This window comes from Lagopus muta, chromosome 24, assembly GCF_023343835.1.
Source record: "Lagopus muta isolate bLagMut1 chromosome 24, bLagMut1 primary, whole genome shotgun sequence".
Taxonomy (NCBI): Eukaryota; Metazoa; Chordata; class Aves; order Galliformes; family Phasianidae; genus Lagopus; species Lagopus muta.
Genome location: NC_064456.1, coordinates 635,108 through 658,257, shown reverse-complemented (window position 1 = coordinate 658,257; position 23,150 = coordinate 635,108). Strand labels below are relative to the sequence as shown.

Below are 23,150 nucleotides of genomic sequence, written 5' to 3'. Positions count from 1 at the left end.
CTGCCACCTCAAGCACCGATGTCGCAGCGATGGGACAGGGCCCCCAGGCAGCCCCACATCCGTGGGCTCCATGCACCCCATCCGCTCCTACAGCGGTTTCCAGGCCAGCCGCTCACAGGACGTGTGTCACATCTGCTTGGGAGCGAGAACGCCTTGCAGAGGGCTGAGAAGCTGCATGGAAACGAGAGATCGTTACCACCATCTCCTTGGAAACGTCCCATCAGAGCAAGTTTGTCTTCCTCCTCCTTCCCTCTCCCTCCCTTCCCATGCGCACGGTTCTGGCACCCCGCGCATCCCTTGGCTGTGCCTCAGCTCTGCGGGTCCAAAACGCAGGCGTCGGATTTCTAAAGCCATTGTGTCGGATGTGCTATTGAGCCACAAAACATGGACGGTTTGGGATGGAAAACAGGCATCGCCGCTGCACAGAAAGGAGCTGGCAGCCGGGATTCGATTTCCCTTTGAAGCTTTAGAGAACCTAAACCAAACAAAATTTGCTTTATTCCCACAAAGGGAACAAGAATCTTAGCAACAAAACAAATCAACACCTCTGCCCCCGAGCACCACGAGGAGCGGAGCAGCACCGGGGGCTCTGCAGGCGAACGCTGCTGGGGGGAACGTGGGGCAGCTCCACACGCGTCCTTCTGAATCGGAGCTGTGGGTCGGGGTCCCCTCATCAGCACACTGCTGTGCCTCGTGCACGAGCCCGTGCTCCCCCTCCCCACGCACACCGCTCTCCCTGCAGCCCCACAACACCCCCTGCTCATCCCCCACGCTGTGCTATGAGCGGGGCCACCCCCTCCCCTTGCAGGAACCGGCCACATGTTCTCCATCTGGGAACGGAGACCCACGAGCCAATAATCTCGACTTGGAAAACTCCCTGAAAATAGCACAGCGTTTCTAAGCGCTCCGCAGAGCGCGGCCGAAAGACGATGGATGGATCTGCAGCACACCGGGACACAGCACAGCAGAAGCACAGCTCCGAGGGCTCAGGGAAATGAGGAGGAGATGGCAGGAGGTGCTGCTGGCCGTCTGCTTTCCTCCAACAGATGCTCCTGCCCTGAAGGAAGGAGGGTTTGCTCTGCTGGTGAACCGGTCCCCAGCTGCCGCGCTCAGGCTGCAGGACAGAAGGACGCAGGCTCTGTGCTTCCTGCAGCCCCAAACCCAGCCTGGGGACGTGCCAGTCCCTAATGCTGAAACCAAGAGATGCTGTAGGTATTTTGGGGCGTTGCTGCACCCCACAGGGTCCAGGTGCCATTGGCATCAACCACAGTGCTACAGAAAGTGATGCATCCGGCCTCAAATCACACGGGGTGAGCCATCAAAGTGGAATTTGCCAGAGACAAAAGAGCCGATGCGATCTGCCAGGCCCCAGCTACACACAGCCCCTGCTCTGAGCCAAACACGGGCATCTCCACACCTCCCTGTGACACCGATCCCACCACACGCTCCCCGTGCACAGCAGGATGCTCCGCCTGCACCATCCATGAGCGCCTCCATGGTGACAGATCACTGCCACCAGGAGCCAATGCCACCTGCAGGTCCGGCACACCGGCACCTCTGCCCCCAGACCCACAGCCTCACACAGCCCAGCACAGCACACGCTGCGCCCAGGAGGGCGGTGATGCGCGGGCAGCAGGCGTGTGATATGGAGAGGAGTCTGATCAGGAGTTATTCTCAGCTTGTGCCATGCTGAGAGCTCACACGCCTATAAATAGCCAGCAACGGAGCTGTACCTGAGCTGCAGCTTTGAACGTGACCTGGTGCTGCTCTGGGGCTGAGCCACACTGCTCAGCATTGGGCTGGGACAGCACTGCCAGCAGGGATGCTGCAGTCCCACGGGTGGAAGCTCAGCGTTACCTGAGCTGGGCTTCCCATAAAGCCCATCAGGGCTGGGCAGGACGCACACTTCAGGAGCTCCCTGTTGAAGAAGCTCACCCAGATGCCCCACTGCAGGGTCCTGCTGCCAGCTGCCACAGCTGGGGACACGACCTGGCACAACACAGAGCACAGAGGAGGGAATGGAGCGAGCAAAGATCCCAACCCGTGGGGCAGCGCTCAACAGGGCTGCATGTGGCACAGGGCTGATGTGGCCCCACAGTCCAACCCTTGAGGAACCACAGCCACCAAACCCAACCTCCCAGCCACCTCCTGCAGCCCCTCCACCAACACCACAACCTCCACCTGCTCACACTGCTGCCAGGACAGATACGGTGTGGGGACACATGGTGACAGAGGAGCCCTTCAGCAGCTCATTCCCTCCACTGTGATTGCAGAGACGCCTCAGGCCAGACCGCCAGGCTCCGACAGCTTCTTCCAAAAAGAAAAGAGCCTCAGCCCTTCTGAATTAAAAAGAAATATGCAGCTGCCTCCATCAGACCAGGCAAACAGCAGCGTAAGGAATGAAAGAAACGCTTGAGCGAAACAAAACGTGGAAGAAAGAGATGAGAGGAAGGATGAGAGGATCTGAGGGCACGCCGGGCGCCGCTCACAGCATCACAGCCACTCCGACATCTCCATTTGCACAGCTCTAATCTCAGCCCTGCAATGCAGCATCTCCTGCCTTCCCAGCTCCGCTCCCGGCTGGGAGCTGCAATGCAGCAGCACTGGGGAAGCCCTGCTCCCCGTCTCCCTCCTGGCAGCAGCACTGTGCCCCCAGACCCACAGCTCTGCTGCCCCAGAGCACCCCAAAGGAGCGACTGCTGCAGATCCCATTCCCACCTCTGCGCTCTCCCAGGAGGGCGTTTGCACACCAGGGGAGGACGTGACTTTGCAGCAGGACTGAGCCCCATCTCACCTCCCACACCTCTGAGCCTCACTCCCGAGACCCAAACCTGGGATCAACCACCCCGACAGACAGAGCCACCCCCACTGCACGCAGGCAGCTGCACCTGCATCTGAGGCCACACATGAGCACATCCTGGGGACACCACTGCCACACACATCACCCAGCACCACCTGCACAGTGGCACAATGAGGCTGAGGATGGGAAACGTCACCGGGCACCACAGAGCCACGTGAGCAGAGCTCACAGTCCTGCAGAACCCTGCCAGGACCCTGCAGAACCACGGCTGTGCCTTCGGCTGTCCCTGGGTGCTGGCATTGCTCAGGGGTGACACAGTGCCAGGGGCACAGCCTGCAGCTCCGTGCTGGCCTGGCACCAATCCCCCTCCCTGAGCAGCGGGCACAGCCCCAGCCAAGGCAGGGGAAGGACCAGGAAAGGGGATGGATGGGGGGGATGGGGGATGCCGCTCTCTGGCACTGCAGGGTGCGAAGCTGTGCAGGACGGCACCGAGCTGGGAACTCCCAGGGCAGGGCAGCAGTGAGGGCACAGTGCTGGTGGCACTCGAGGGCAGTGGCACAGAGCTGGGGCTGCAGGACTCTGCAGAAGGCACAGAGCTGGCAGAGCTCCTGCAAGAGCCACCAACAGGAGCATCCCCACACCTGGCAGCGCGCAGCGCCAGCAGCATGGCCTGGGGGGGGTCACAACCTGTGTGCACAGCACAGACACAGCCCTGGGGGTGGGCAGCCTGCTGGTGCCAGGCAGCTGTTGGTCCCCCCCCTCCCAGGAAGAACCATTTTGTATTCAGCCACGTTGTTTTGGTGGGCGAGTGTTGGATCTGGGGGCAAAACGCAGCCAGGCCCTGGGAAAGCTCAATTGAAACAACAATTTTCGAGCTCTCTGGGGGGAAGAATTTATTCCACCAACCCATCTCAGAGTAGTTTTGCCTTCAGATGTTTGTTCTGCTGCTTTTCCACAGGAAACCTTAAAAAGCAGCATGGATTTCTCAGCACCACCATTACCACACAACAGCACGGATCAGCCCTTTCTCCCCATCCTATTTCTAAACGCTGGAGCTCCCTTCTGCTGCCAGAAGGAAATAAATTCCCACCCCGACAACCTCAGCACGGCCACACGGGTGCACTGAGGGAGGAATAACGTTCACATACAAGCGGCCTCGAACAGCCGTGCTGCTTGGAGAGGCAATAACCACTCCTGGGGATGGAAGAGCTGTGCAGGCTTTGAGCCAACAGCGAGCAGAGCTGCACGGCACTGCCATGCACTCCAAGGCTGTGCTGCAAACACCCTGGGGAGCATCGCTTCCCCAGGCACTCTGAGCACCCCGGCACTTCTGTCCATTAGCAGCCACTACAGGGGCACGGTGGACAGCAAGAGGTGGCCATGGAAATGGCTGCTCCAGGGACCTGCAGCGAGTACACGGGGCCACGCTGCCTCTGTGCCTTTCATCCTGAACCACCAGCACGCCCGGCTTTGATGAGGACGCTCAGCCTGCGCTTGATGTGCAACGTGTAATTTGGATGTTAGAAATAGCCTCTACAAAGCACATGTGGTTGCTGTGCTCTGGTGACCTCTCCCAGCTTACGCAGGCTGCCCTGCTTTAAGTGCGGGGCCACCTCTGCCAGCCCTACAAAGGCTGCGGTGCCATCAAACGTGACATTTGCAGAGAGGTAACATTTGGCCACTACACAAACCGTAGCTTTGGCCGACGCTGCTCTTCAGCAGAGGCTGGGGAGCGTTCCTGGCAGCACGGAATGGAGATGGAAGCTCAGGTGCGGAGATCAAGGATGCAGAGTGCACCCATGAGCCACCGCCCTCCACAGCCATGGGCACAGCTCACACTGTGAGATCTGCAGAGGAGCTGCCATCCCTGCAGAGGGTTCACCCAGCAGCACAGCAGCGGATCAGTGAGGGGTCACCACCAGGAGCTCAGCACGTGCCCAACTGCAGCGGATGGAGCAGCCTCCACCACGCTGCTGTCATCCCACTCCCCCGAGCATCTCTGAGCTCCACAGGCTGTCAAGGACACGCCAGGTCGTTGGTGGCTCAGTCAGCGAAGAGGCTGCGATTCAACAGCACAGCTCCCCCTGAATGCAAGCACACAGCCAGAGCTGCACATGAGAACAGCACAGCAGCACGGTGACAAACTGAGCTGCCAGCAGGGAACTGGCGCTTCCCACCTCACCCAGCAATGCTCATGGGCTGAAAGAACGACCAACTCCGGGAAGCACAGAGCAGAGAGTTCACAAACCCAACGTGGCAGCACTGGGCCAACCCAGCCTGGCCAAGGGCAACCGAAGCACAGCCTGGAGGGATGCTCCGCCCCAGCGGAGAACCACCCCAAAACCTCCATCAGCTGTAGAGCAATTTGTGCACGGGGGTTTGTTCCTACTGGGCCAGTCCTGCACCCACGGGGAAGGGCAAGGGCTCTTCTTGAGGGCGCTGAGGAACCCCCAAAAGCAGGATTACAGGGGCACACCAAAACCTCTGGAGGTACCAATGATGAACATCCATTAGGAACAGACCTTACTGTAACACTGCCACGCACCCAGCAGGACCTGGGGAACGGAGATCCCACAGCAGTAGAGCCACCAAAAAGCCCCAAGCAGCGAAGGCAACCTCACACACACAGCACCTCGGCCCCACTCTGGGCTCACCCTGTGGCTTCCCACGGCACAGCGGCCACGGGACACTGCAGACCCACGAGGCACAGCCCTGCAGCTCAGCGGGGTCCGTGCCAGCCCGCGGCCCCCAGCTGCCGCGCTCGCACCGTACGCTCCGAGCAGCCTCGCCATGGCTGCCTTGAGATCGCTTGCCATCTTCTCGCGAGCTGCGAGCCCCCGGGGCTGCGGGCACAGGGGAACGCAGCGCTGCTTTCATGGAGACCGGCGCACATCCACGCATTTTGGGCACAGGGAGCGGAAGGCGAGGGCCGGGCACGGCGCTCAGCCACGAAGCACCGACGAGACCCGAGCGCGCAGAGCCGCTCCCCGCCGCAGCATCGCACGCGGCCGCGGGTGAGAGCGGCTCACACGCACCGCGCAGCGGCCCCGAGGGGGGCACGGAGCCCCGAGCGGCCCCCCCCTGCTGCGCTCCCACCGAGCTCCGCGTGCCGAGGGCAGCCCTCGGGACGGAGCACCGCTGCGCCTTCGGGTCCCGTTCGGAAACGAGTCGCGGCCGACAGCCCGCACGGGGCCGGGGCAGCCCCGCTCCGCACAGCCTTGCACGTGGCCTCGCCCCCGGGCCAAGCAGCAGGGAGATTCCAGAGCCTCCCGGGATCTCCTGGATTTCCTCATCCCGCAACAGCTGCCGCCGGAACGCTCGCCCACGAACCGAACCCCCTCGGCTCCGCCTACGCGCCGCACCGACCCCGCGGGCGGACCGGGGGCTGCGAGCGGGGAGAGGGGCGGCACTCACCCAACATCTGGCTGAAGAGCAGCTGCTCCAGGTCGCCCAGCACCGTCACCACCAGCTCGGGGTCCACCTTCAGGTACGCCTTCTCCTCGGCCCCCGCCGCCGCCGGCCCCTTGCCGCCCAGCAGCTCGTCGTCGCACTTGCCGCCCCCTCCTCCTCCGCCTCCGCCCGCCTCGGGGGCTTTGCTGAGCGGCTTCACCTCGGCGTAGGGCCCGCGGGGGATGCGGCTCGGCTTCCCGGCGGCGGGCGGCGGCTTCTGGGGCCCGGCGGGGCGCGGCGGCAGCAGGGAGTGCTCGGAGCGGGACAGACTGCGCGACATGGCGGGCGCCTCGCGGCCACGGGGACCGCCGCCCCCGCCCCGTCCCCCCGCCGCCACCGCGGTGGTCGCCGTCCCTTTGGCCATGTCGTCGCTCCAGCGCGGCTCGTAGAGCTGCCGCTTCTTCTCGGCGTCGGTGAGGAAGGCCAGGTTGGTGAGCGACTTCTGCTTGCGCAGGTTGGAGCCGGCCGGCAGCCGCCCCTCCGCGCTGCTCGCCTTGAACACCCGCAGCTCCGCGCCCCGCGGCCCCCCCGCCGCCGCCGCCGCCGCCTTCGCCCGTTTGGGCATCACCGCGCCGCCGCCGTCGGGGCCCCGCCGAAAGCCGCGCAGCTCCGCCGCGCCCTCCTCGCCCAGCTCCACGTCGGGAAGGCTCTTGAGGTTGCTCCCCAGCATCCCCGCGCTGCAATCATTTAACCCGCCGGGGGCTGCTGCGGCACCGAGGGCGCGCCGGGAAAAAAAGCAGACAGAGAGGAAGAGGGAGAGAGAAAAGAGCGGCGTCAGCGCCCGCCCCACCGGCGGGGAGCGGGGGATCGCGGCGGGGGGAGCGGAGCGGAGCGGCCCCACCTCACTGCTCCGCCGCCGGCGGGACACTGCGAACCAGCGGAATGTCACGGGCAAACAAAAAGGGCCCGCCCTCCTCGGGCGCGGGCAGGGGGCGGGGCGCCGGGCGCGCTCCCGCCGAGGGGGGCGTGGCCGAGCGGGGGCGCGCTCGTGGGGGGAGGATCGCGCAGAGCTGAGCGCCGCGGGGACGCGCGGGGAACTGCGGGGCTGCGGGTGCTGAGCGCTCCGCTGCGGGGGGTGGCAAAGCAGCGCGGTGCCGGCAAAGCGGCCGCGTCCCCGGGGAGGGGGAAACTTCCTCGGTTCACCCCGACGGGGGCGGCAGGGGCCCTGCAGCCGCCCCCGAGCGACGCCACGGCCCCCAACCCCGGCACGGCCCGGGGGAAGGAAGGGGGCGAAAAGCGGGGCAGCGGGATCTGGTTATCATCGTTTTTCATTAATTATCCGTCCCTCGGGAGGGGTGAATTAAGTCTATTTGGTGACCTCACGCAGGCTGCCATGGCAACCGCCGGGAAATATTGCATTAGAGCACATCGCCGCTGCGGAGATAAGGAGCGGGAGGGCGGGGGGCAGCGCCAGAGCCGGCCCCAACCGGCCCCCCCCTTCCGGAGATTTGGGGTTCAGCCCCACAACGCTGAGCGGCCCCGACACCACCGGGAGGGAAAGCAAAGCGCGCCCCAATGGGTGCTCTGCACCCAAAGGAGCTGTTGGGTCCCCGCGCTGCGCCCCAGAGCCTCCCCGCTTTGAGAGCCTTCACCAAGCCATGCAGCTGCTGCTTAAGCACAGGGCCCGTGGCGGGGGGGGGGGGGGGGGGAGGGCTCGGGTCATTTGGGATTGGCCTCCCCCTGCCCCCCGCCCCTCCAGCGAGGCCCATCTGCCCCCAAAGCGATGCCCCACGCGGAGGGTCCGGGCAGGGGACGGCACGGCGCTACGAACCCAACCCCGAACCTCCCCGAGCCGTTTTCAGAGCCGCCCGTCCCCCATTCGGTGCCGACACCCGGGACCCCCAGGCTGAGCCCCGCTGCCGGCAGTCCCGGGAGCGGCTCTGACCGACTTCTGTCCGCTCTCATCAGCCGCAGCCGCTCCCGCAGCGCCTCGCCCTCAGCTCCAGCCCTCCGCGGAGCACCCGCCATCCTCCGCTCGCTGCCCTGGCAACCGCCGCCCCAGCATCCTTGCGAGCAGCAGCACCCCCGCCCCCCAAAAAACCCACCCCGAAGCAAGCAGTGCAGAGCGGCGGGCTGATGCTGGTACCCGGTGCGCGATGGAGACCCCACGTCTGGGTTCAGCGACCCCCCGGAAAATAAAGGGTTCCCTGCTGCCCCGCTTGCCCAGCAAAGCGCGAGCAGTGCTGGTGAATGGTTCATTGAAAAATGCCGTCGTGAGCGCGGAGCCGACCACGCAACGAGGGACGGGGGGGTGGGGGGGGGCGGTGGGGGGTTCGTCCCCCGCACCTCTCAAGGCGCTGCCACCCGCGGGAGGGTCGGGAGGAACGCGCGTCTGCTCGGCGCCCTCCCGGGTGCGCAGCGCTGCCGGTGGGGCTGCGGGCGCGGGGAGCTGCCGGTGCCAGGGCCCGGCTGTGAGCTGGCTGCCGGCCGCCTCCTCGGAAATGGGTCATTCCTGGAGCTGCTGGAAAACTAGAAAGAGGAGGAAAGGGAGCCAAGCGGCGGCCGGGCGTCGTGGCGGGCGGCGGGGGTGAACCTGGGCTGCCGGGCACCGGGAGCGCCCGCCCCACGGCAGCCCCACGCGGCAGGAAGGGTCCCCCATCCCTTCCTCGTGCCCTCATTGCGCTTTCTGACCTCACAGGATCGCCCTGCATGCGCAGCCAGCATCGTCCTCGCTCCAAATCAGGGCCGTCCTCACTCCCCCGACTCTGCTTCCCCCTCCCCATCCTTCTCCTGCTCGCTACGTGCTGCGCTTTGGGGATGGATGCTCCCATGCTCTGCACAGCCTCAGCCCCACAGCTGCTCGTGCATCGCGTCCAGCCCCGCTCCCAGCTGCCTCCAGCTGCTCTGGGAGGCCCTGCACGAGGCACTACCAACACAGCCAGCAGCTCCCGCAGCCCCCAGTGCCTCCTCCCCACAGTGCCTGGGCTCTGGTCAGAGCCCACCAGGGGTCGAGGGGCACCTGGAGAGCCACAGCTCACCCACAGACTGCCCGCTGTCTTCTGGCACCCCATTGTCGCTGTTTGATGGCATTTGGCCCCAGGGGACTCACATTGCCCACCCGCAGCACCCCAGCAGCACCAAGCTGGCAGCAAGCAAAGCCAAGCACCCACACAAGCATTGCCCAGAGCAGTGCTGACCCCTATTTTTTTTTTTTTTTGGGGGGGGAACCCCAGCACAGCCCTGGAATGGGGCAGGATGAGCTGTGGGCACGGGGCAGCACTCCCACACAGCCCACATGCAGCCCCCAAGCAGGGGATGCACAGAATGCCCCCCACACACCCTGTGCTCATGCAGAAAACCCCACACACTTACTCATGGCTCTGGATTTGGGGTCGGGCACCTCAGCAGGAGCGAAGTCACACAGGGATGTGGCATTCTGCTCTCCATCCTCCTGCAGCCTGGGGGCAGAGCGGGGCTGTGAGCGGGGGCTGCAGCTGGTCAGGGACACCCAGAAATAGGGACGTGGTGCCTGAGCCTCGCTGTGGACTCTGAGAACACCATTCCCATGGGGTGGGGGTACCCGAGGTGTCACATCTCCTTCAGCTTTGCCCCTGCCCCATGCCACACTCCCATGGGTGCCCCCAGACACCCAGTTGGGGCATCCCCAGCCCCGATTCCTCCAGCCCCGCTGTTCCAGTGATGCAACCCACACCATCCCCATCGGCCTCCCCATCCCACACCCCCCACCACATCCCCCATCACTCACCGGTAGTGGAACGGGGCAACAGTGGCTGTCACAGGGCGGCTCTGTGGGGAGGCTGAGGAGAAGCTGATGGTCCCCGACCCAAACATGGGGCTCCTGCTCATAGGGCCGGCGTTGGGTCCATCCTCCACTGCCATCCCAAGGGGACGGTGGGCCCCAGGCCCCCTTAGGCTGCACTCCACCCGGCTTCCCCCCACCCCCTTCCCGGGGAGCAGTGGGGCTCTCTGCCCCCCATGGGGGGTTATACCTGGACTCTCAGTTGCCTCGCGACCTGAAGCTCTGGGCCTGGGTTTGAGGCTTTTGGGGCCGGGGGGTGCTGCCGGCCGTGGGGATGTGGCCCGGTGGGAGGCAGGGGGGGCTGGGGTGCTGTGCCGGGCCGGGGGGGCTGCAGAAGGCAGTTTGTTGGGGGTCGTGGATCGTGGCACCGGGATGGCGGAGGTGAAGTGGCCACGGGCGGTCGGGGCCAAGTTGGCCGTTCCATTCATCCTGGTGAGGCAGCTCCAGGAAGGCACTGTGGAGGGAGAGGAGAGTGAAGGAGCTGAACTGGGGCACGGTGATGTCCCTCCTCCAGGGCCCCATTTGCAGCCACAAGGGCAGCTCTGTCCCTGTGTCCCCATGTCTCCGCACAGGCGGAGACCCAAAGTAGCAGGGACCCCTCTTGGCCACCAACACCATCCCCTGGGCCCCAAAACCACCCCAGCCCGCTTCTCAGTCCTGTAAGACCATCCAGGCTGCAGCTCTCCAAGGAAAAAAAAAAATCCCAAACTCAAATAAATGAACAAATCTGCAGGGACAAGAGGGGACACAGCTGGACATATGGGGATGTGCTGGGAAGGGCACCCAGGTGCTGCTCTGCCCCACAGAGGCTTCGCCTGGAGCTGGAGCAGTGAGAACAGGCACAGCTTTGTGCTGACGGTCGGCTCTGGGGCACACACAGCCTGCTCTGTTCATGGCCTGGCCGCAGCCTGACGGCTCTCAGGGCACTCAGCACCGGGGCTGTGATGCATCTCTATGGATTTTTTTTACCTATTTGGTCAGGTTGGATTCCCTCCCGTGGGCACAGCACATCCCCCAGGGCAGCCGTCCCTGTGCTCAGCCAAGTGTGGTCCTGCCCCAAGATGTCACACCGTGGGACCCTCAGATGGGGACAGGGATGCTCGTGGGTCCAGGGATGCCATGTGAGCACCGAGCACCAAGCCGGACTCAGGAGAGCCTTCCACTCTAAGCAGCCTACCGCTAATCACCCATTATTTTATTAGTGAGCACAAATTAAAGTCATCCCTAGGAGATCCTGCACTTTCTCACTCTGAGCAAGCCATTAACTCGCCACCAACTTAATTCCTGCCCGCAGGCAGTGCTGCTCAGGGTGCAGAGGGTCCCCCCTGTGCCACATCACCGCGCTGTCGCCACACAGGTTACAGCCTGACCTACATAGAGGCTCTCCCCGATGCCGTGGCTCCTTTGCAATCAGCTCCAAAGGGAAGCGATTTTCTCCTCATGAAAATGAGATGCTGGCTCTGCAGGCTCAGCTCGGTGGCGGAGCACCAAAACGTGGGGTGGGATCGGGGTGCTGTTCCTGGGGGTTCTCCCCCCACTGCTGTGGGTCTGGAGCTCTGAGCTCCACATTGCCCCGAAGCACAGAGCACTGAGCCCAGGGACAGGGCAGCTGTCGATGGTTCGGGTGAGGGGGTCCACAGGGTGGATGTCTGCACCAAAGCGAAACAAAGCAGCCTTGGCTGAGCCGTGTCCTTCATCCCAGGACAAATGCAAACCGCAGCCCCGGAGGCACGTCTCTTTCAAAGAGGCATCTGTTGTGCTCGGGGCTGCAGCAACTCGCTTGGAATAGAGTCAAAACTCACCTCACACCTGTGGTTTCGGCAAGCAGAAAGGAACACTCGGACCTGTAGGCTGAGCCCCGGGTTGAGTCCCCATGGCAGAGCTTGGGGGGCACCGCAGCTCAGCCCTGCAGCAGGACTCTGAGCACAGGCACACTGAGATGCAAAAAAGCACGGACTTCCACCTCTGATGGTGCTTCTCTACCTCTCTGTGTCTCAGTTTCCCCATCCCGAGTGAACCCACAGCTCTGGATGTCCCCATGATGTCCTGTGGGATCACAGGCGATGGCAGCCTTCAGCACGCTCCAACCGATGGGATGCAGTGGCAGTGCAGATTGCACACCGTCACCGCAAATCCCCCAAATCCTCCCAGGAGGGTGAGGAGAATCCTCCCACACTGACATTTGCAGCCTGGCTCAGACGGGTTGGGCACGGATCCCCCAAAGCCCCTCCATGCAGGATCCGACCCCGTGCTGCCTTTGGGGCTGGCGCTGCTGCAATGCAACCTCCTGCCCGGCACGCTCAGCAAGGATGACAAAGAAAAGGCTCCTTGTGACACAGGGGACATGAAACTCTCCTAAGAGAAACAGAGGGCAGCAAGGAGAGAAAGGAGCCTTCAGAGGGGAACAAACCACTGATTCAGCCTCCAGCCCCCGCGCTGCAGCCAGGACCTGGCCTGCCCCCAGCTGGGTGTCACCAATGGGACACTGCACCGCTGGGCACTGCACTGCTGTAGGGCTCGGTGCTACAGAGTGGGGTTTGGGGCTCAAAGCGCGGCTGGGATGGGAGCAATGAGCACTGAACGGTGTGAGTTCACGACACAGAACACGGAGCCCTGCAGAGCTGCAGACATGCATTCAATGCAGTGCCAGCGGGGCGCCCAGCAGCAAGCTTTTGGGGGCAGCTTCAGTGCCTGTGGAGCTGCTGGGTGAAGGGCTGCAGGCCGACGGAACAGGCGGGTGTCAGAGCAGCGATGGTTGCAGAGCCACAGCACTAATCCCTGCTTCAGCCACTCCACGGCAATCCCATTAGGCACTAAGCCCACTTTAATAACACCGTGCTGTTAGCAAAGCTCGGCGCTCAGCTGGACTGGCTCCAGCACCAAATCCTGGGGTCTGGCGACAGAACCTCCTCTGCCACAGCCGGGCCGGGTGAGAGCCCTGCAGGTCAGCCCGGTACCGGGCACGTGTCGGCCGCCTCTCCCCGAGGCCGCTCCGAGCGATGCCGTCCCCGGCCAGGTTCGCAGCGCTCTCGATGCCTGAGATGCGAGTCGTGACCCGAGGAGCTCCGCGCGTCCCCGCGGCCGTTCAGGAGCCGCCGCTGCTGGACAGCTCCCCGGTACCGGTGCCGCCCACGCGCGTCCCGGGCTCCTCCGTGACGGGGCGGAGCGCGGCCGGAAGCCAAGCGCTGCAGGCGGGACGGGGACCGGAGGAGCCGGGGAGCTCGGAGGCCTCCTGAGCTCGAGCGGACGGCGCGGCTCCGCCCTGCGCTCACCGGCACGACGCGGCCGGACGGAAGCGGCCCCTCCGCTCTCGGCCCCAAAACCGGGAGTTCCGGCGCTGTCCATGCGGAGCGGCGCGCGAGGACGCAGCTGTGCGGAGCGCATTAAGCGGGCGGATGCGACGCGTTGGACGCGAGCGGTGGGACGGCTGCGATCGCTCGTCCCGGCGCTGCGCGGCCCTCGGACAAAAGGTGTTTTTTTGCCCCTTCAGAGCTGCTGAGGACTTGGGAAGTGCTGCACGGTAACGGCAGTGGGTTCGGCAGCACGGGCCCCAAAGCAGCCGCGGTAGCCGGGCGCGCAGCACAGGATCTCCCACCGCGATCTCTCACTCCACGAACGCGCAGCTCTTGCAGCAAAAAAACTGCCCGAAACCCCCACGTGTGCCGAGGTCCCTCTGAAGGGAGCTCAGCCACCACCGAACTCCTCATCCCCGGTTCTGGGCTCCCCGGGATGGGCGTCTGCGGCTGGAAGCAAAAGCCATGAGGACTCTTTAATGGGATGAGTGGATTTTCCAGCGAGCTGCAAAGCTGCAGTGCCTGCGAGTGCCACGCAAACACCTCGTTATGCCGGTATTAATGAGGAGTTTGCAGCGTTTGCTGTGTGCAGTGCAAGCGGCCAGACTGCCCGCCCGGCTTCAGACTGATCGCCGCAACGCAGCCGGGTGGGAGCAGCATCTCTGGGCTCCATTAGCATCCCCACAGGGCAGTGATCTGCACGTGGCTGTAATGGAAGAAGCTCCCCCAGCCCCGCGCTGCCCCATCCCTGCACCCTCACATCCAAAATTAATCCTTCATGCTCAAAGGAAAGCAGCTGATAGAGCAATCGCGGGTCCATCGCACCAGGAGGAGTTTCAGCTTTCCTGGAGGAGTCTGAGCATCCCCCGAGCACCGCCACGGAGGAGGGCAGTTCTCCAGCTTTCCGCCCTTTCCCCTCCCCGTGGCACAGATATCTTCTCTGGAAAGGGTCCAGAGAGGGAGCGGGGAAAGCAAAGCGAGGAAAACCGGAGGGTGGAGATGGGGCTGGGAGGGGAGGAGAAGCCGGGAGTCATCGCACAGCGCCGAGCCGGGGGAGCTTCCGCCGCCCGCTGCCCCGCTTTGCTGCCGGAGGTGACGCGGAACGGCCGCATCCGCACCGAGCCTCCAATGTCCGCAGGAGCCGAGGATGAGGACGGAGATGATCGCAGCCCCGTAAGGGCGGCGGCGCCCCGGGACACCACGAGCCCGAAAGCCAACCCTGCAACGCTCGCGGGGCCGCAGCCGCAGCGCAGGGTCAGAACGCGGCCGCCGTGGCGGTGCGGGCAAAAACTGGCGTGGCGATGGGGGAACGGCAGCCGGGGCTGGGGAAGGCAGTGAGCCGGAGCGCCGTCCTGCGGAGCCTTTCTCCTCCGAGCAGCCCCAAACTCAGGGTTCAACTCGGCTGTGCCCACACGGCCGTGGCACCACCCGTGCTGCGGCCCCCAAAGCCTTTGCTCAGTCACATAAAGCTCATTAGAGGCCACCTGTTAATGAGTAAGGCTTGGGGCCCTCCCTCAGCCCCAGGGAACAGTCGGAGAGGCTGGGAAAGGCTCATGTCCAACCTGGGAGTGTACAAAGACTCTCGGGCTGTGGCAAGGACCAAGGGACAAGGGCCAGCTCAGTGTCCCAGCACCGGCTCTTGGGCCCACGGGAAGATATGCCACCATTCTGGCAGCCTCTGCCAGCTCCAGGTGGGATCATCGCTCCACCCGGTGCCGGGGCTGCTCCCCACTGTGCTGGGTGGGAGCCGGGGGGCACCTGGCCTCGGTCCCGCTTGTCCCCTGCAGGGCCAGCCCCGCTCCAGCCCAGAGCCGGAAACACCTTTTTCCTGTCCCTGGGCTGCAGTGTGGGGCTCTCGGCAGGAAAAGCCTCCCCATGGCTATTAATAACCTGCCAGACCCCCATCCCCATCCTCACTTCCATCCCTACTCCAATCCCTGCCCCCTGCCCAAACCCCAGGACTCACCTGGGAGCCCCCCAGCACAGGAGGAGGTCCAGATCCTGGGGACTTCATCCCCCCCCCCCAATCCCAAATTGCTTTTGGGGTGCAGCCCCAACAAAACTCACCCACCCACAACCCCCAGCCTGCCCCCACCCCAGCAGCAGCCTGCCCAGTGCCGGCGGCAGCCCGGAGCCGCCCTACGCCCCCCGGGCATCTTCGAGCCGCGTCAGATGGAGAGCGATGCCCACAAAGCACAGAGGGAAACTGAGGCAGGGGCACGGAGGGCGGTGAGCCCGGGGCTGCGTCTCTCCCGGGACATCCCAGTCGCCGGGAACCGGGACAAACAATGGGGACAGCAGGCGGAATCCAGCCCCGCTGCTGGCAATGTGTGCCCACGTCCCACGCCGCTGCCCAGCGGAGCCCCCCCGCAGCCGCAGCGGCACACCCAGCCTGGCGCGGGCTGCTGGCTTCTCTCCCGCCTGGATTTTTCCGAGGTGAGACCCGGGAGATCGGCGGCACCGCTGCACGCCCTCCTGGGCTCTGCGCTGCGCAGCCCGGCAAGGGAGCGCGTTCCGGAGGCGTGGAGCCGCACACGGGTCCCCCCAAAAACTCCCCCGAGCTCCCCGGTGCCCAGCGGTCCGCGCAGAGCCCTGCGGGGATCCCGGAGCCACCGACCGCAGCGCGGATGGAGACGGTCGGGCCCAACCTGGCACCGCCACGAAGTCCCCCCGCACCCTCACCGTCCTCAGCCCGGCGGGACGCGTCCGGGAGCAGCGGCCGTCACCGCGCCGTCCGTCGCCACGAAGCTCTGCGGGGCATCTTCTCGAGCGCGGGTCGGGCGTGAGAACCCCGAGCTGCTCGCCCCGCTACGGCGTCCCACCGCGGGCAGCCCCGGGCCTCAGTTTCCCCACCGCTTCGCGCAGCCCACGGACAGGAGATCCCCGAGATGGGGCCGGGAAACACCGCGGTCGGCACCTCTCCCGCAGCACCGTCCCGGCCGCGCTGCCCACGCTGCGGGACGCGCGTGGTGGCGCACAGGGAGGCAGCTTCGAGTTCCCAGCGGGATGTTCCACCCCCCCTCCCCCCCCCCCCGCCCCGCTCACCTCCGCTCTGCTCCGCTCAGCACCGCGGCCGCATCCCGGCACCGCCGCTCCCGGTGCCGCTTCCACAATGGCAGAGGCGAATTGAAGCGGGCGCCGGGCTCCGGGGAGCGGGGCGGAGTCGCGCAGAAGCCCGGCCCTCCCGCGCCCCCCCAACCCGCCCCCCGCAGTGCCGAAGTGCCGCGAACGCGCGTGGAGAGGGGAAAGGGGAGGGGGGGGCGGAAAATCCCACGGGACCCCCGGCGCGCCCCCGCCCCGCGGACACCCGCAATCCCCGCCCCCGCTCCGCCCCCCCGGGCGTTCCCCGCTGGTGGCTCCGACCGGCAATGGCGGCTCTGGGGGCGGCCCGGGACGCGGCCACGGCCACGGGTGGCGGCGCGGCGCCGTTCGCGTTGCGGCATCTGCACCTATCGCTGCGCGTGGGCTTCGCGGCCGCGGGTGCGGGGCGGCTGCGCGGGTCCGCGCGGTTGGAGCTGCGCTGCGTGCGCGCCGGGAGCCGGGAGCTGGTGTTGGACGCGCACCCCGCGCTGTCTGTGCTCGGAGCGCGGCTGCTGCCGCCCGGCGGGGCCGGGGAAGGGGAAGGAGAAGGGGAAGGGCGGGAGCTGCGCTTCGAGAGCCGCCCGTTCGCCAGCTATGGCACCGCGCTGCACCTCGCGCTGCCCGAAGAGCCGCGGCCCGGGGAGCTGCTGGTCGTGCGGATCGACTACGAGACGGGAGAGGGGCCCGGGGTGAGCGGCGGGGGGGCGGGGGGGCGGGGGGACACGGGGACACCGGGATACGCGGAGCCGGGGACGTGGGGGAGTGGGGACGCCGGGACGTGAGGACACCTGGAAGTGGGGACTTGTGGATGCGAGGACGGGAGGACGTGGGGCGGCGGGGACCCCGCGCCATCTTTCACCCGGACCGCGTGCCGTCCAGAGTCCACGCGGCCCGCTGTCAAAGGCGCCGTGCCTCGGCTCTGGGCTGGGCTCGCCGCGGGCTGCTCACAGCCCCACATCCCTCTGCAGTGGGGACCGAGCGGTGGGGACAGCAATGGAACCTTCGCCTCACCGCCTGTTGTTCCGCCTGTGCCGCAGGTGTCCTGGCTGGACTCCTCCCAAACGGCCCAGAAGGAGAAACCTTTCCTCTATACCTCTGGCTTCCCTGTGCTCAACAGATCCTTCTTCCCCGGCTTCCACACCCCTGCCACGAAGAGCACCTACACGGCCCGGCTCCAGGTAACGCCGCTCACTGCGCTGTCTCTTCTCTCGCCAGGTGTGCTGGCTCAGCCCCGAGCAGACCGCGGGGAAGCAGAAGCCCTATCTGTACACTCAAGGCCAGGCCGTCCTGAATAGATCCTTTTTCCCTGGCTTTGACACTCCAGCAGTTAAATGCACATACTCAGCCACAGTGCAGGTAAGCGGCACCGCAGGAGGGACGCGGGGTGCAAACCCCAGAAACCTTCCCGGAGCTTTTGTGGGGTGCAGCTCTGCTCTGTAAGTGCTGGAGAGGAGGGGCAGAAGGCTGCCATCCTCACAGGGTGCCCTCAAAGCTGGAGCAGAGCTCCCAGAGGGTGAAACCCCACGGATCGGCGCTGGGGGAAGCGGGGCTTCCCTGGGTCTGACATGAGGAGGATGAGTGGCTGTATAGGATGGGGAGGAGTGGCGGTTCTGCAGGGTTGGCACCCCCCCTCCTCCCTGCCCACCCTGTGCCCCGCTGTGCCCATGAACTGTGATGTGCTCTCAGAGAGCCTTGGTCGTGTTGTCCCCAGTGTGGGAGGGATGGCTGTGAGCAGCCTGAGCTCAGCTCAGGGGATTCATTGCGGTGTCCCCATCAGGTTGGCTGAAACCCCACTCTGTGCCATGCAGATCTGATGGGCGTTTTGGTGACGTTTGCAGGTTCCCGAGGGTTTCACGGCCGTGATGAGCGCCACAACCTGGGAGAAGCAGAAAGATAATACCTTTGTCTTCAAGATGGAGCACCCCATCCCCTCGTACCTGATTGCCCTGGCTGTGGGGGACATTGTGTCTGCTGAGGTTGGCCCGAGGTGAGTGCCCACAGATGGGACCCAATGTTAAGGCATGGCTGCAAGCTGCCACTCTGCCAGGGGTCTCTGCTTGTTTCTGCCCCAAGCACGTCCCCAAAGGTCCCTTTCCCCCCTGGTACAGCAACGACACAAAAGCCCTTTGGCACTCAGGTTGGGAAGGAGGCTGCAGCAGTTGGACTCTCCTTAGCTTTATTGCCAGGCTTTCATGTTGCAGCATAAAGACGTGCGGTCGCTGCCTGGTGAAGCAATAGGTGAAATTCTACTGGTGGTTAAACCTTCCTCTGCTCTGCTCCAGGCCGAGCACACGAGCTGCAGGAGGACTGTCCCCTGTGTGACGTTTGCCCAACAGGGGCTGTCCCCATCACGCTGTCACTGTGCTGCTCCACAAGGCCATGTGTCACAGCCAATGCCCCACGCTTGCTCTGAGCTCTCCTGGTCTCTGCAGGAGCCGAGTCTGGGCCGAGCCCTGCCTGATTGAGGCTGCCAAGAAGGAGTACGATGGGGTGATTGAGGAGTTCCTGGCTGTGGGCGAGAAGCTCTTTGGGCCCTATGTGTGGGGCAGGTAGGACGAGCCCCATTCCTTGGGGCTGGGAAGGGAGCCATGGCATCAGGAAGAGGTGAGTCTGTGCCGAGCTGCCGCCCCTCCCCAGGTACGACTTGCTGTTCATGCCGCCCTCCTTCCCCTTCGGTGGGATGGAGAACCCCTGCATCACCTTCGTCACGCCCTGCCTGCTGGCTGGGGATCGCTCCCTGGTGGACGTCATCATCCACGAGATCTCCCACAGCTGGTTTGGCAACCTGGTCACCAACGCCACCTGGGGCGAGTTCTGGCTGAACGAGGGCTTCACCATGTACGCCCAGAGGCGGATTTCTACCGAGGTCTACGGTGCGTGGCTGCACGCGGGGCTCTGCGGTCCCCATTCTCAACCAGCCTCGTCCCGAGGTGCAGATGGAGCTGCCACGTCCGCTTCAGGGACACACAGCCCTGCACAGCAGCGCTCCCTGCTCTGTTCCTTTGCCCTCCCAGCTCTGGGCAGCGCGTGCTCTCACCAACCCATTGCTGTGCCTCTCACCCTTCACCCGCACCCCATCATCCAGCTATGGGGCAAAATGCCATGCCCCCCCCCACGTTGTGCTTTCCTCACCCCACATGTGGGTCAGGGGCTCCAAACACTCCTCCTCCACGCCAGGTTCAGCCTACACCTGCCTGGAGGCTGCGACGGGCCGGGCTCTGCTGCGCCAGCACATGGACACGACTGGGGAGGAGCACCCACTGAACAAACTGCGGGTGGTGATTGAGCCAGGTCTGGGGGGCTCGGCTGCTGGGATCCGGGCTGCTTTGTGGTGGGGGGGCTGCGTGGCACAGGGGTGGCAGCGATGAATCTGAGCACAGCACTCGCTTTGCAGAACAAGGGATGATTTCCTTTGTGCCGTTTCCTTTCTGCCCTGCCAGGTGTCAACCCGGACGACACGTACAATGAGACTCCCTATGAGAAGGGGTTCTGCTTCGTCAGCTACCTGGCACACCTGGTGGGGGACCAGGGCAAGTTTGACACCTTCCTGCAGGTCAGGGCAGCACTGAGCTGGGGGTGGGGGTGCAGTGGGGCAGTGCTGTGTGTGGCAGCAGGCAGTGGGGATGCGCCCAGCAGGCAGTGATTGCACAGCATGGTCACCCTGTCCATCTCCACAGGCCTATGTGGAGCAGTTCAAGTTCCAGAGCATCACTGCAGACGATGCCCTCAATTTCTTCCTGGAGTTCTTCCCCGACCTGAAGAAGCAAGGCGTGGAGTCTCGCCCAGGTCAGCGCAGGGTGCAGCACCTCGGGGGCTCACAGCCATCTTCCATTCAAACACAGCGAGCTGCTGGGCTTCCCGGCACAGTGAGAGCTTGGCTTCATGGCTCCCAGCTCCTGGGCTTCTGTCCCAGCGCTGGTCTTATTGCAGACCCATCTGTGTGCTGGAGTTGGGGCTCAGCTCTGCTCAGCGCTCCCAGCAGGAGCTTTTTGTGCCTGGCTGCAAACCCAGCCCTGGGCAGCAGCTGGGGCTGTGCTGGGAGCTGTGGGACACCAGGAGCCCCACATGTGGGCTTGGAGTCCCCTCAGTGCTCCTCCCCACACCTCTGCAGGTCTGGAGTTCGATCGCTGGCTCAACACACCAGGCTGGCCGCCCTTCCTGCCCGACCTTTCCCCGGGGCAGCAGCTGATGAAGCCGGCAGATGAACTGGCAGAGCTGTGGGCATCTGATGGCCTGAACGTGGAGGAGATTGAAGCCGTGGACATCTCAGCCTGGAAGACGTACCAGCTGGTTTACTTCCTGGATCGGATCCTGCAGAAGTCGCCCCTGCCTGATGGTGAGGCCAAGGCCACCTCCAGGGCTTCGATGAGCTGCAGGGATTGTGGTTGGGAAGGGCAGCTGAGATCCCGCAGTGCCCAGCTCACTGCCACCACCCTGCAGCGCCCACTGCTGTCCTCACTGCCATCGCTCTGTGCTTCTGAGCGCGGTGCCCCCTCTGCTCCCATTCCCCACCCCAACCCTGTGCAGTATGAGGCCGTCACCTTTCATCCCATTGCTGTTACCCGGAGCAGAGCCTGACTCTCCCCCTCCCCTCCAAACCTCCTCTCCGGAGCCGCAGGCAATGGCAAGGTCTCCCCTGAGCCCATCAGCTGCACTGACCCACGCCGGGTCCCCTCGCTGTAGGACCCCACTGTGCTCCAGACCCCCACAGCTCCATTGCCCCTCTCTGCACAGCTCCAGTGCTCAGTGTCCTTCTTGTTGCCCTCGGGGTGTGAGGGGCCTTGCCTTGTGGTCCCATGGGAGGCCATGGCTTTCTCTTCCAGGCAACGTGGAGAGGCTGAGCGCCATGTACCCAAAGATCTCCAAGGCTCAGAACGCGGAGCTGCGGCTGCGCTGGTGCCAAATCGTCCTCAGGAACAACCACGAGGCCGAGTACGGCAAGGTGAAGGCGTTCCTGCACAGCCAGGTGTGTGCTGGGGGGCGTCCCTGCACCTCCTGCCCCATGCTGGGAGTGCAGGGCTGTGCCCCAACCGCCGCTGTGCCCGGCAGGGGAAGCAGAAGTACACGCTGCCGCTGTACCGCGCCATGTGGGGCGGCTCGGAGGCTGCCCGAGCGTTGGCCATGGAGACCTTCTCAGCCACAGCCCCCCAGCTGCACATCAACGTCCGCAACTACGTCAAGAAGATCCTGGGCTTGGAGGGGAGCGACTGACTTCACCCGCAGCCCCATTCCTGCCCTCCTCCTGCAGGCTGCTGAGCTCTCACTGCACGTTTCCTTATTAAACTCGGCTGTTTTTACCACTGTGTGCTCCTGCTCTTCTCGGCGAGCTTCAGCGCGAAGCCCCGATGCTCCTGGGGCCTGGTGATGCCTGCACCACATTGGGGAGGGAGAGGCAACGCTGGGCTCACAGCTGCGACCTGCACCCACCTGGGGCTGGATGTGCCCTGCAGGACCCCCAGCACAGCAGGGATGGGAGCTGGAGCACTGGGACGGGTCCTGGCTTCATCCCCCCCAGGCACTGCAAGGGACGAGGCGGGGATCCTCTTCCTGCAGGGCTCGGGGTGGGCACAGCTGAACCCTGAGTCTGCATGGCTTTGTCCACCTGCACCTCACCACGGCCGGGGCTCTGGGCTGTGTTTGGGGCTGGGGAGGCACACTGTGCCCTGAGCAGGGCAGGGCCATTCAGCAAAGCAAGCCCCACAGGTGCAGGGCTCAGGGATGGAGCAGCAGCAGAACAGCTCCTAAACCTGGTGCTTAATGCCATCAGAACGGCTATAAGACATTTCTGAGCAGCGGTGTAATGGAAGCGGGGCTCCGTCCCATCCGCAGCCTAATGGGCTTTTAGAGAGAAGCGTTCAGCAGGATGAAAACCTGCTCTGGTGAGCAGCCAGGCACTACCAGCAAACCGCACAGCGAGGGGCAGCAAACACACACTGGCACAGACAAGAGCCCTGCTGGAACCAACTGGTGCATTTTGCTGGGATAAATCCCACCGAGGATGGAGAAGGATGCAAGTCAAACATGACCTGAGGGCTGCAAAGAGCCAGCGTGGCCTACATACGGGGGAGGCGAGGGAGAGGACAAGAGGAAAAGCAGGCAGCCATGCTGTTAATTGGTCCTCATCAAGGGCAAGGAAAAGAGCAAGTTCCCCAGTGCCAAAATGCAGCACAAAGCTGCCCACGTTGGCACCACGACCCCGGGCCCAGGACTGAGCCAAAGCCACCTCTGACACAGAGAGCTGCACAGCCAGCACCAAGCGTGCAGAGACCACCCGTGTCATCACTGCTCAGAAGGCATTCCAAATTCCACACAGTCACAGCAAACAGTCGGGCTGTTACTGCACGGATGAGGTCAGCCTGCTCTTCCTTCCCAGGCTGTGCACGTTTGGAAAACTGGTGTCCTCTAGTGGATTCAGCATGGCTGAAAGTAACTGCTGGAATTATTACAGGCTGCAGCTTAGAACCTCTCCCTGTGGGCACTTTGTGTGCTTTCCCAGCACAATGTGGATTGTTGGTGCAATGAACACAACCCCTGGCTGGGACTTCATTGCCTCTGAAGCACCTGGAACCAATCCCCCGTGCTGAGGAGTGCTTGGCTCTCATTTATCTGCCGCCTGTGGTTGGATTCACCCCAGCAAAGCCAGCAGCTGAGACCAGTGGCCCCCAGGGCCCTGCGTGCCTCAGCACAGCTCACACAACAGGGAGCTGCTGCCCATTCAGGACTGGGACTGACTGGGAACGGAGCTCTGCCTCCAGCCACCTTCCTG

General features: G+C 64.4%; 3 protein-coding genes across 6 annotated transcripts in view; 2 read left to right on the top strand and 1 right to left on the bottom strand.

The window, feature by feature from the left end:
- NAV1 (neuron navigator 1) overlaps nucleotides 1-16,475 on the bottom strand; it is a 46,579-nt gene extending 30,104 nt beyond the window's left edge. For 2 of the 3 annotated variants that reach the window (XM_048925938.1, XM_048925939.1), the window contains exons 1-3: nucleotides 9,957-15,237; nucleotides 9,563-9,648; nucleotides 6,215-6,955 (exon numbers count right to left, since the gene is read on the bottom strand). In XM_048925938.1, the coding sequence (XP_048781895.1) occupies nucleotides 6,215-6,955; nucleotides 9,563-9,648; nucleotides 9,957-10,570 (1,441 nt within the window). In that variant the 5' untranslated portion in view covers nucleotides 10,571-15,237. Of the gene's footprint in view, nucleotides 1-6,214; nucleotides 6,956-9,562; nucleotides 9,649-9,956; nucleotides 15,238-16,348 lie in introns of those variants that run through there. The other variant, XM_048925940.1, reaches the window with a different exon arrangement.
- Nucleotides 14,303-16,089, top strand: LOC125684254 (translation initiation factor IF-2-like). Its single transcript, XM_048926277.1, has 3 exons — nucleotides 14,303-14,557; nucleotides 15,404-15,739; nucleotides 15,799-16,089. Exons 1-3 carry the CDS (start codon nucleotides 14,303-14,305, stop codon nucleotides 16,087-16,089), a joined length of 882 nt encoding a protein of 293 aa, XP_048782234.1.
- A 181-nt stretch (nucleotides 16,476-16,656) lies between the features above and the next one.
- Nucleotides 16,657-21,681, top strand: LOC125684114 (arginyl aminopeptidase). 2 transcript variants are annotated; one of them, XM_048925943.1, is made up of 11 exons: nucleotides 16,657-17,073; nucleotides 17,600-17,740; nucleotides 18,223-18,371; nucleotides 18,817-18,933; nucleotides 19,022-19,257; nucleotides 19,562-19,675; nucleotides 19,825-19,937; nucleotides 20,062-20,170; nucleotides 20,496-20,720; nucleotides 21,208-21,350; nucleotides 21,434-21,681. In XM_048925943.1, exons 1-11 carry the CDS (start codon nucleotides 16,672-16,674, stop codon nucleotides 21,593-21,595), a joined length of 1,911 nt encoding a protein of 636 aa, XP_048781900.1. In that variant the 5' UTR covers nucleotides 16,657-16,671; the 3' UTR covers nucleotides 21,596-21,681. The 2 variants fall into 2 exon arrangements, with proteins under 2 accessions (XP_048781900.1, XP_048781901.1); XM_048925944.1 differs by lacking the exon at nucleotides 17,600-17,740 and adding an exon at nucleotides 17,422-17,562.
- Nucleotides 21,682-23,150: the final 1,469 nt, after the last annotated feature.

Coding starts and splice junctions, on each gene's coding strand:
- LOC125684254 (XM_048926277.1), top strand. CDS start 14,303: ATGGGGCTGGGAGGGGAGGAGAAGCCGGGAGTCATCGCACAGCGCCGA. Junction 14,558..15,403: donor GGCCGCAGCCGCAGCGCAGG/GTCAGAACGCGG, acceptor CCCCCACCCCAG/CAGCAGCCTGCCCAGTGCCG. Junction 15,740..15,798: donor CCCGCCTGGATTTTTCCGAG/GTGAGACCCGGG, acceptor TGCGCTGCGCAG/CCCGGCAAGGGAGCGCGTTC.
- LOC125684114 (XM_048925943.1), top strand. CDS start 16,672: ATGGCGGCTCTGGGGGCGGCCCGGGACGCGGCCACGGCCACGGGTGGC. Junction 19,676..19,824: donor GCGGGTGGTGATTGAGCCAG/GTCTGGGGGGCT, acceptor CTGCCCTGCCAG/GTGTCAACCCGGACGACACG. Junction 20,721..21,207: donor GAAGTCGCCCCTGCCTGATG/GTGAGGCCAAGG, acceptor TTTCTCTTCCAG/GCAACGTGGAGAGGCTGAGC.